The 12041-nt window shown below is 42.9% G+C and overlaps 1 protein-coding gene across 7 annotated transcripts in view; it reads right to left on the bottom strand.

Annotated features, from left to right (window-relative positions):
* Positions 1-3464: 3464 nt before the first annotated feature.
* Positions 3465-12041, bottom strand: part of Ltbp1 (latent transforming growth factor beta binding protein 1) — a 397974-nt gene continuing 389397 nt past the window's right edge. For all 7 annotated transcript variants that reach the window (XM_052186373.1, XM_052186374.1, XM_052186375.1 and 4 more), the window contains 3 exons: positions 9731-9853; positions 5656-5805; positions 3465-4863 (listed from right to left, as the gene is read on the bottom strand). In XM_052186373.1, the coding sequence (XP_052042333.1) occupies positions 4682-4863; positions 5656-5805; positions 9731-9853 (455 nt within the window). In that variant the 3' untranslated portion in view covers positions 3465-4681. The remainder of the gene's footprint in view (positions 4864-5655; positions 5806-9730; positions 9854-12041) is intronic.

Below are 12041 nucleotides of genomic sequence, written 5' to 3'. Positions count from 1 at the left end.
GTTTGGTCTACCCTTGCTTTTTTAAATAGTCAGGACCCATTGTTACATTGTGCTTTCACAATCTCTCTCCCAATCCCGTCTCCTCTCTGCATAATAACAATGCATTAGTAATAATGAGGTGAGCTCCTTGGTGTGTGTGTGTGTGTGTTTAGTCTTTTAATTGATAATTCTACTTCATTTTAAAAGCTATATTAATAGGTAAGGGCTCACTCCTGTCATTTTCTTGCTTTTCTCCTAGCTGTTTTGAACACCCCCTGTTTCTGTTTTCTTCTTTCCCTTATCTTTATAGTAAGATGACTCATGTACTGATAATATTTAGTTCTTCTGTTTCTCTTTTGTGTGATTTATTTTCTTTGGACTTGATATTTATATGCTAGTAAATTTGGGTTAGAACTCTCTTAAGTATCTTTTGAAAGGCTGGTCAGCTGTTTATGAGGCCCCTTGCTACTGTCCTGTCTTGAAATGACTTCATTTTTACTTCATTTCTGAAGGCTAGTGTTATGGAGTGTAAAACCACAGTCTCATTCCTTCCAAGCCTATATAGATTTTCTTGACCATGTGCTGCCATCAAAGACTTACCAGGCGATATATGGGGCTGGCTGACATAAACAACAAAGAAGAAATGGAAGCAATAACTCCAAAACATCAATGAAGCGCTTTGCAAAGTGTGGTATTATGGTCAAGCCTGGGAAAATTCCTTTTGTGGCTCCCTTTGGTAGCATACGCCATGAGGCAGATGGTGTAAAAGTTTTTTTCAACCTGTAACTTCATTGAGGGTAGTGCTTGCCTGAAAATGAGCCAACAAAGAAGGTATGTGGGTCATAGAAAAACTGCTCATGGCTCCCCCCGGCTGAGTGCACCATAATATGGAGTGTTATTTGGAGGCCTCTCCCTCAGCATTCTGCTTCGCTTAGGGCAGAAGCTCCGAGTCGCCATCTTACCTTCTTGCCCTGTGAGCCATAAGCCATTGAGCACAATGCAATAGGGAAGGGGTGATGGGAACTGTGAGTGCTGGCCTTCAGTCCTGGCAGGAAATGAGTCTAACCATGGCTGACGGTGCCCTTGGTCTGAGAGGAAGCTCCTCCACCTCCGAGACCTAACTCTTCCCCATATGGAGGCACCAATTCCTACCCTGCCAAGCACCCGGGAGGCTTAGACTATTGTCATTCTGCTGGGCCAAGATGAGTTTGAAAGGGAGCCATAAATCTATGCCAGTGCCATGGAATCTCAGAGATGGAAATATTCTGAGGTTTGTGAAGTCCAGAGAAATCTCAACTTAGTTTCTCTATCTCACTTCTTCAGGCAGGTCCTAGCTTTATCATACTAGGGTGTACTGGGAGAGGATGCAAAGTCCTTTCCCAAAGGGAGACTATTGCACAGATCCCAAGTCACTTTTCTAAGTGAACCACAAGTATGTGAGGATTTTATTTCTCTTTTTATATTGTTTTCTCGAGTCTCTGGGTCTTTGAGCCTTATTCTAAAGCCTTATTTCCAATGTTCTCCATATACACTCTTTATGTGTGTGTCTGTGTGTGTGTGTGTGTGTGTGTCTGTGTGTGTGTTACTTTGCTCATTGCTAAATGAGTTGAGTGCAGGGCATCTGTATTCTGCCATCTTAAATCTAACTGTAATACTGTAAGAGTAGAATATTCTGTCCTCAGTCTCCACGAAGTAATTTGCAAACACTGAGTTCCACACTAAATTCTTACACTATTGATTCAATACTGTATTTATAATTTTTAAGTCAAACATAATCAGAACTTTGGACAAAGAACATATTTTAGAGTCAGAAGTTAGTCTGCTTATATGAAAAAATATTGTTATGAGGTTATCATATAAATTTTTAAACTTGAGTGTATGTGATAATTGTGTATATGTTTGTACGTGGGTATAAATTTGTATGCGTGTCTTTGAGAACCAGAGGACAACCTTGGGCTTTTTTAGTTTGGTGGGTTTTGTTGTTGTTTTTCTTCTTGTTCTTCTTTTTCTTGTTGTTGTTCTTCTTGTTGTTGTTCTTCTTGTTGTTGTTCTTCTTGTTGTTCTTGTTCTTGTTCTTGTTCTTGTTCTTCTTCTTCTTCTTCTTCTTCTTCTTCTTCTTCTTCTTCTTCTTCTTCTTCTTCTTCTTCTTCTTCTTCTCTCTCTCCTTTCCTTTCTTTGCCTTTCTTTCTTTCTTTGCCTTTCTTTCTTTCTTTGCCTTTCTTTCTTTCTTTGCCTTTCTTTCTTTCTTTCTTTCTTTCTTTCTTTCTTTCTTTCTTTCTTTCTTTCTTTCTTTCTTTCTTTCTTTCTTTCTTTCTTTCTTTCTTTCTTTCTTATTGAGACATTGTTTCTCTGTGCAACATCCCTGGCTATCCTGGAACTTGTTCTGTAGACCAGGCTGACCTTGAACTCACATAGATCCACCTACCTATGTCTCCCAAGTGCTGTAATTAAAGGCTCATCGGGCCACCGTCACACCTGGTTTTGTTCACCTTGTTTTTAAGACAGCCTCTCTCACTGGCCTGGAGCTTGCCCAGTGGGCTAGCCTAGATGGCCTAGCAAGCCCTAGGAATCTGCCTGTCTCCTCTGACCCAGCACTGGGATTCCCAGTATATGCCACTATGCCTGGGGATAAAACTTCTGTCCTAATGCTTGTGTGAGCCCTCTCTCAAGCCCTCAAGCATCTTTTCTTGGGACAAAACAAACCACTTCTCCTACATGAACATCAGCTGCTGAACCTTTGCATTAGTTCAGACTTTTAAGTTTCTATGCAGCACTTTCTATTGCTGCAAACTCAGTCACATCAAGCAATACCCAGTTATTTTACAGTTCAATAGGTGAGAGGTCCACACAGGGTCACTGGACTGAAATCAAGGTATCAGGTACAGACAGTGATATCTTCATTTCTAGATTGTCTATGAAGAGCCCTCTCCTTGTCTTACTGAGCTCCCACTAGCTGTCCACATCTTTCGTTCATGTCCTTTACCAGTTAGTGGTGACAAGAAGCACTTTAATGCTGTACCTGACCTTTTGCATGTCACATTTTTCATAACTCCGTCATATCTTGCCACTTTTAAGGCTCCAAGGACACCCCTGGTGATTACATAGTAATAATACCCAGATAATCCAAGATCCTCTTCCTCTTTGGGGCCAAGTGACTTGGCAGACTTCTCTGAGACAGTACTTCCCTTCATTATGATGGATTCCAAAGGTTAGAAGATCTCCAGCTTTACGTTGTTATCACATTGCCTGCTATAGACATTAGAAGGCAAAGGCCTCCCAAGAAATTGTTCACTGGGGGAATTTTCCATGGGGTTTGCTGAGGTACAGTGAATTTCAGTTTATACTGTGAAGCAGCTATCATTTCTAGGGGTGGTTTGTAAGAGATCAGAGACCAGGACTTTGAAAGGTCTTGTTTGTTCATTATTCCTGTTATAAAAGTCTATATTGGTTGTCTGGAGAGGCCATAAGAAAATATCATAGACAGGTGGTTTGACAACAGAAGTTTATTTTCTCATAATTCTGGTCTATGGGGTCAAGATCTGTGGCAGAGCTGACTTCCCTCTGAGGCCTTATTCTTTTGTAAGATGGTCACCTTCCAGCCCTCTTCAAGTGACCTTTCCTCTGCACACACCCTTACTTCCTTGTCACCTGAGGACACCCATAGTCTTGGATTACAGTTTATTCCTCTAGTCTCCTGTAACTTTCATTTCCTCCTTAGAGATCTTGTCTCCAAAGGGAGTCCAGGCATCCTAAAGCACAGGGCTTCAGCACTTAAACGTGGAACTTAAGAGGGAAAATAGCAACCTGTAACAGTAGCTCACAGTCCTAACTTATGGAAGCCTAACGTGATGGAAGACCCCTGGTTAGGCAGTAAGAGCTAGAGGAGCTGCCACAGGGAAGGGGACAACTTCTTCCACACTCAGGGTTTTTCTACAAAAATGGTGAGTTTATTTTCTTATAACATACAATGGCAAATGTTTGGGGGGGATGTTGAGGCTTTAAATTTTTTCTGGGTTGACTTTACACATCACAATATTAATAAATGCTAAGAAGCTCTTCCATTTCCATCCAGGTAAGGGATCCAATAGACAGGCAATCTGGTAATATAGTGAAAATAAAGATGTTCCCCCACCCCCTCCAAATGCATAGAAAAGTTTCACAATTACTGCCTGCTCCACAGGACAGACAATTTGGTTTTCAAAGTCTCTGGACCAAGGAACAGCACAACCCTGTGTCATATTACTTATAATACAGTTTACAATATTTTATCAAAATTGTTTGCACTTGAGAGTATCACTGAAGAAAAATGGTAGCTGAGGATCTGCACAGCAAAAAGAAGAATCACATAAAACATCTCCACCACTATTTAAAAGCCAAATTTAAGCAGTAGTAAAAAAAAAAATCAAAACAAGATAATAATACAACCTCTGTTTAAAATGACAGCCATGTCCTGCCTCTTTTCCATTGAATTTTACATATGAACAGACTATATATACTGGGTTTTTGAAGAAATGTCCATTTGGTCTGTTGCACCTGTCAGGTTCCTGCTCCATCCACTCACTGTCTTCGGGGGGTTCAGTCAACTCCACGTTGTTTCTGTCGTTGCCCCATTCCGGGTTAGGTGCAGTGTCTCAAGTATACATCTCTCCTTTTTCCTTTACACAGTGCAGAGTATATGGGCATCGGTTACGTAGCTTCTCCTTTACTCCAGGTCACTGTCTTTGTCTAAATTCAAGGCAGTGTTCAGTGGCGTGCAGTAGTTGGGCTTGTCGGACGGTGTGTAGCCAGGCAGACACACGCATTTGTAGGAGCCTTCTGTGTTGATGCACTTGGCATTCTTGCAGAGAGACATCCGGTTATTCAGCTCACTGCATTCATTCACATCTGCAATAAACCAAACCACAGGTCAACAGTCTTTCATGTTAAGCCACTCACCAGCAGCATCCAGGGCCATCCTGAGTGCTGTCCACACTTCCTGGCCACGTACACCACACAGTTGACTCATTTTTCCCTCTCTCAATATCTAAGATGAGCCTTCATACATATTACAATAGGTGATCGGGGAGAGTCTAGAATTGCCCTATTATTTAATATAAAGTCAACATTTGTCGGCTTGACATTTAATATACCCAAGCTAGTGTGAATGGTGACTTTTTAAAAGATTTTTTATCCAAAATAACTGCTAGGGAAGCTGTTTATTTTCTAGTTGCCTTCAGTCTTTTATATTTGTCTCACATACTCAGGGAAGCCATTACTGAATTCTCAAATTTTAAATTTAAAAGTCAAAATGATTACTTGAGAAATTCTGGCCTATTAAGGGGCAGAGGCCGGAGGTAGAGCTTCATTCACAGTACAGTTCTTGAGTAGCAGGCACAAAGCCCTGGGGTTCATTCAGCTTCTGACCGTGAGGAAAATACAACACTTCTTATCTGGGGTGATAACTATTGAGTTTTAGCTGTTATAAAAGAAATACAGACTACACCATTGACTACCTTAACTGGTTTTGTGTATAGTCATGTGACATGAGCATTATTACACTTAATGCATGTTTCCAGAACTTTTGTCATCGTCCCAAATCACAACCCCACCCATCTATCTGACACATACTCAGCTGACCAGAGCAGGTCACAGGGGATGTCAAGAAAAGAGTCTCTCAAAGGCCACTCTCATTCTTACCGACACAGGTCATCTTGGCCATATCCAGATGATACCCATCAAAGCAATCGCAAGTGTAACCTTCCTGGACCCTCACACAGCGGCCGTTTTCACAGCCGTTGAGGATGCCACATTCCTCAGCCTGTAGCTCCTCAAAGCTATTTAGAAAGCCTAAAAAGGCAAAGGCAGAAGCAGTGTTAGAAGTGTTTGCCTTCCTACCCTATTGAAAACTGAACTATTTGGGGGGGGGGGAACCAGGAAAGGGGACAACATTTGAAATGTAAATAAAGAATATATCTAATAAAAAAAAGAAAACCAAACTATTATTATTACTATTATTTAAGATCTGGTTTATTTTATAATATCTGTCTTATATACTTTAATGTTAGCTTTAGACTTTGCTATCAAGTATAACCCAGTGTTAAGCATAAAACAATGCAATATTTCTATATGAACTAGCCCACTCTCCAAATGCCAATGTTTCATACTAAAACCACATAACGTAAGAAAACAAGCATGAGTTTGAGTTTTTCCTTCTAATTAGGAAATGTGGAACTTTTTGAATGTTTTACACGAATTTCCAGTAGGGCAGCTGCCAGAAAGCCTTCTGGATTGGATTGGTGGGTTTCCTGACCATGGTTCTGTACATATTTTCTAAGAGGGCTCCCAGGTTTGAGGATGTGCATTGGGAGTTTTAGGAACAAAGAAGGGCCAGGCTGGCTGTGCCCTCTGAGGTCTGTTCACTCTGGCTTCCCAGGGAGTCTCTCACAAGAGCCCAAAGGATGGAGTCCACTGAAGAGAGTCCAAACATCTTGATAAACGGGAAGGTACATCAGATTTGTGTTTAGAATAAAGGAATAAAACAAGGAAGCTCTCGTTTGGCTCTTTTTATAGTTTAGACACAAGCTCTGAAACCATATGAGACATCTAGAGTTTTAACAATATAAAAACAATGTGGCCATCCATGAAAGTGTTGAGCTATCTTCCTAGAGAGGGAAGTTGCAAATATAAATACATAATGCCCTAAGTACACTGTCACAGTTTATCTTCTCTCTGCAAAGGGGAATTAATGGGCCTCTGAGGTAATTCCCCAATCAAACTGCAGGGGGCAGCAAAATATTGTTGCTAGGCAGGTCCAGGAAGTCTTAATTTGCATAGGAACACACTAAAACACCCACTTTAAAACATTAACACATTCACAAGGCCCCCTTCTGAAAATTTAAAGAGGGAAAGAAACAGGCCATCAAGAAATAGTAGAACATAAAGCTGATTTGAGAAATACAGACTAGTAATGAAATCAAAGCATTTTCTTTTCGTTTTTTAAAAAGATTTATTTATTATTATATTTAAGCATACTATAGCTGTCTTCAGACCAGAAGAGGGCGTCAGATCTCATTACGGATGGTTGTGAGCCATCATGTGGTTGCTGGGAATTGAACTCAGGACCTTCGGAAGTGATCTTAACCACTCTCAGAAGTGCTCTTAACCATCTCTCTAGCTCCCCAAAGCATTTTCAAATCCAATGTATTACAGCAAAATAATTTCAACTTTATAATTAGCAAGATTACATTTTATTATAGGAGTTAAAATGTGCTACTAACAACTGGAACCCAAGACCTCTTCCAAAATACTTCTGGAATTTTTTTTCCCTGGGTGGAGACTCTCAGAAGACAGTTATGCTAGACTCCTATTTGCAAGCATAGCAGAGTATCATTAATGGTGTTTGCCAATGGGATGGGTCTCAAAATTGGGCCGGTTATTGGTTGGTCTTTCCCCAAGTCTCCCCTCCATCTCTGTCCCTGCATTTCTTTTAGACAGGACAAATTTTGGGTGGAAAGTTTTATGGCTGCACTGGTATCCTTATCCCTCCACTGGGAGTCCTACCTAGCTACAGAAGGTGACCTCTTCAGTTTCATAACCCCACTGTTAACCACTGATAATGTATCTCAGCTCAGGTCACTGAATTGATTCTTAGGAGCCTCCGCCAACCCAAGAATCTCTAGGAAGTGCCAGAGACACTCACTGCTCCAAAACTGACTATGTAAATGAACACAACTATATCCAGGAACTGCTGTAACCCCACCCCCCACCCCGGGGCTATTTTTGTGATGCCCTGGCAGAGCTGAGTGGCTACAGCAGAGACCACATGGCCTGCAAAGTCAAAAACATCACCTTATCTAGCGGTGGTGGGTTGGCCTGATGCTGCTTGCATTCTAATGCTAATACTGGGGCCCCAAGACTCGTTGCCCCAGAGACTACAGAGTCTTCTGCACAAAGGCACAAAGTAACCTTGCCCTCAAGTAATTTCTGATTGGTAAATAAGGATGGCAACAGCCAATAGCTGGGCCGAAGAGACATAGGTGGGATTTGGGTTTCCTGGGCTTGGGGTTAGAGGATGACCACAAGGGGGAGAAGAGGCTGCAGGAGGGAGAAGAAGAGGTCATGGGTTAAGTGAGCCATAGAACTGTGGCCCTGAGGGCTGGCCATTCGAGTTAAGAGCAGCCCAGATGGAACATAGGAAGTAGTAATTAATAATTCGAGGTTATCAACAGGAAAGTAAATTCTAATAGCATAAAGGGTAGGTATCTGCCCAGCTCTTGTGCTGTTTAAGGCTCATTGTAAATATGAAGGCTGTGTGTGTCTTTTATCCAGGAACTAAAGGGTCAAAGGAGGGGTAGAAACCCCAGGTTGGGATTAAATAATTTCTACAGTATCTAGCCCTTCAGAAAAGCATAGGGTGATCTCAGCACTAAGGAATTCCAGTTCGGGGAACACTGCTCAAACTGAAGGTAGCGGAGACCACAGACCATGAAGGCGATGAGAGCTCTCACTTAGACTCTCTTCCATCACGAGCCGTTCAGCGTGGTACCTCCTGCAGCAGGGCCAGAAGCCTTTGCTACCAGTCAGAGTGCAGGCAGGCCAGGGAGAAGTGTCTGCTATGTAGGCTGTTTAAAGGCCTTTGTGGAATCAATCCGGAGATCAAAGACCCACGTGACAACTCTCTATGTCACTATATAGGAGCCTAGTGTGACACTAACATGCATGATGACATTGGTGAATTGAAAGGTGCTTCAGAGTCAAGTTGGCCTCGAAGAGAACTTGAGGAGAGTTCAGCACGGAAAGTTGTAGAAGGTGAACTGTAATGCAGCAGAGGCTACACAGGAGCTGTGCAGGGTCGGGGTTGCTTAGAGACTTACCTCCTATTTCTGGATTTGTGGGCTTTCGTTGGATCAGCTCTAAAATCTTAGCCTCTGAGGCCATGAAGCCATGAGGTTCCAGCATGCGGGGATGTGGCACAGCCGCTCAAGTGGGGCGCACCCCTTGTGAGACGAGGACGGCCCCTGAATTAGCTTTTCTCTCACTATTACTCTGCAGCCTAGACCCCAGGCAGCCAGCTGCTGTCTTTCATTCTGAACTGCTGGTTGCTTGCAAACCTTACTCTTCCCTAGTTGAAAGCACAGATGTCTCTCCTATGGAAACAGAGTTTCTGTGTGTGGTTTCCTCACACAGGACCCTCTGTCCGCAGGCTGTGGGAAATTTCCTTTCTAGAGGGGACATTATTTTCACTCTGGCCTTCCCCATGAAAGCTCTGTTCACAAATCCAGAAAAATCTGGCACCCATCACTTCTTACTTAATAAATCCCCTCACAAATGGATTCTAAAAATCCATTTCTGACCAAGAAGGTATTTTTTTTGACCACCCACTCTAAAATACTTGTAAAGATCAACTTCGTGTGCTGAACATTTGTCATCTTGCAGGGAAATGGAACTAGACCATGACTTAATATGAAAAGGTATGGTTGAGCTGTAGCAACTATAACAATAAGATCATTTTCATTACTTTATAGAAAAATAAATATAATAGTCCTCTATGCAATACTAATCTTGGAATCTGGTGATTCTTACCCAAATCAGCAAGCTATATAAGACAAAGAGATTATAAAACCAGTCTGCTGGGTCCACCCAAGCATTCTGATGGGTAGGTTTAGACCAAGACCCACAGATCTGCATTCGGAACAATTTCCCACAGATCATGTTTTGAAAACACTGAGTAATTTTGATCCATAGCTTAACATGACTGAATGAGTGTACTTACGGTCCTGAATGAAGTAAGGGTTTGTTTCTGGGCTATACTGTTCACTGAAGTCCACCAACGCATCCCGTCCATATGGCCGCCGCCGCCCAGTCACCGGGATGTTGCACAGCTGGGCGTAGTCATCTGAGAGGGAAAGGACACTGTTGGGTTACATCAGACACGACACGCACACATCTCAGAGCAGTGGTCTGGGCATCACACACACCATTCAGAAGCATCTGGAACGTGGCTGGACATTCCTCTATGGAGGATGGATACAGACACACACTAAATACTGGGATAGAGCATAAAGAAGGTTCTCAAACAAGAGCCTAAAAGAGCTGATGATTTGCAAAACCATTTGCAAATAGTAGAATACACACACACACACACACACACACACACACACACACACACACACACACACGGGGTGGGGGGACAAGCCATCTTAGAATATACATCAGGCCTTCCAGAGGAGTAGCTTTATCCAACCCTAATATGCATTATCATAAAACATACAAGAAATAAGTAGTCCAGGTAGTAAGTGAAAGACACATGTCCAGAGGAACAGGAAAAATTGGGTCACTGGAGTTCATAACACGGTACAACAGCACCTGCGAATTCCCAGCTTGAATCCAGCAGCTGCTCCTCTAACTATATAACACTGTGGAATTCTCCAGGCCCCACGAAGAGGATCATGGGGGACACCAAACAAGATGAGTGCTGTGGCAGTGGCAACATAGCAGCACGAGGCTATGACCGCACACTGCTTGCTCTGTCGAATGCTGCTGTAAGCATTTAATCAACACCCAGTTCACTAAAACATTTGCCACTCTGAGAGATTTTGTGATTACCCCCTTTTACTGATGCAGACACAAAAGCAGAAAGGTCACACCTCAGCTGGCACCCAGCAGCGCCGGATCTAAAGTCCGTGGGCAGACTGCAGCGCTTCCTTCAGGTGCTGTCTCTTGTCGCTCTTCTGGAACGCTGGGTTTTATTTGCTCTTCACCCCCAGCTGCCACTTCCTGTAGCCACACCCCCATTCCAAGCCTGACCAACCTAGAATGGCTGGACTCCTAACCTCTACTCTTCAACCAAGCTATGGGATTTTGGTTCTTCATTCTGCCACCCCCTAATTCCAGAGTGGGTGTGGAGGTTTGGTCTGTTGCTATGTATTGTAATGCTAAATTCTATAGGGGGGGGGACTGGGCCTATGAGTGAATTTTCACATTTATGAGCTTTTGTTGTGCAAACCTTGTTCCTTAATCTAGACCTATTGGTTAAATTTAAAAAATGGCTTGACAATTAATTGGGTGTCACTCCTAATCTTACTTTTCTATCTGCTGGCCTGGTTACCTCCCCAGGTGTGTTCCCCAAATACTTGCTGTTTCTCCTGCTCATGGCCCATCTCCTCTCTGGCACCTTCTCCTCTGTCCACTCATGGTCTCTCTTCTCCTCTCCACCCTCAACCAGGAAGCTCAAATCCCACCTACCTCTAATCCCTCCAGTAACTGGCTGTAGCTGCGATTTAAATGCACACCATGATCTTGGGCTCTTTCCTACACTTAATAGCCATTGTTTAGAAAGTCTAGAGAGAAATGCTTTATGGGCTGAATGTATGAATTACAGAACATGCATTCTCCAAGCACAGTAACGATCAGTTGGTGAAAAGTCTGAGCTTCCAAGAGGTCAATGGCTCTGTCAGGATGACTTAGAGGCAGCCGGGTACTAGGCTCCCCTACTAGGTGGACAATCTCGTCACCCAAGGCAACACTTATGCAAAGGGTTTCAGTTTGTTTCCTCCTATACAGCTGAAGAACAGCACTGTCTGGAAGGATGGCTCAGCTATTAAAGGCGTCTCCCACCAAGCCTAATGGCCTAAGTCCAATACTGGGATGGACTCCTGCAAGTCGTCCTCAGACTCCCATAAATGTGCACTGTAGCTCGCATCCACTCACTCTTTCTCTAAATAAATAACTCTAAGGAAATAGCTAGTGTGACCTGCAAAGGCTTGCTTTACCCTCGAGGGAGGGTAAAGAGTCCAAGCCCACACACTCTGAGATTAGCACCAGAGAAAACAGTAAGGTCTCAGAACACACTGAGCCATAAGATAGGGCAGGAACCCCTATTCCCCGCCCCGAACCCAGCTCACCTAGAAACAACATCCAGACCCCAGATGCTCCCAACACTTTGCACGAAGCCATTCTGTAAAGTGAAATATTAATTTCATCAAGGCAATAACAGAGCCTGGAACAAAACTCTTGACTCAAAAACAAAGAACAAACAAAAAACAAACAAACAAACAAAAAACCCAGCTTCAAATAAAGTATGA

The sequence above is a fragment of the Apodemus sylvaticus genome, chromosome 6, assembly GCF_947179515.1.
Source record: "Apodemus sylvaticus chromosome 6, mApoSyl1.1, whole genome shotgun sequence".
NCBI classification, from domain to species: Eukaryota; Metazoa; Chordata; class Mammalia; order Rodentia; family Muridae; genus Apodemus; species Apodemus sylvaticus.
Note: the sequence above shows the minus strand (reverse complement) of the source record. Positions and strands in the feature narration are given on the sequence as shown.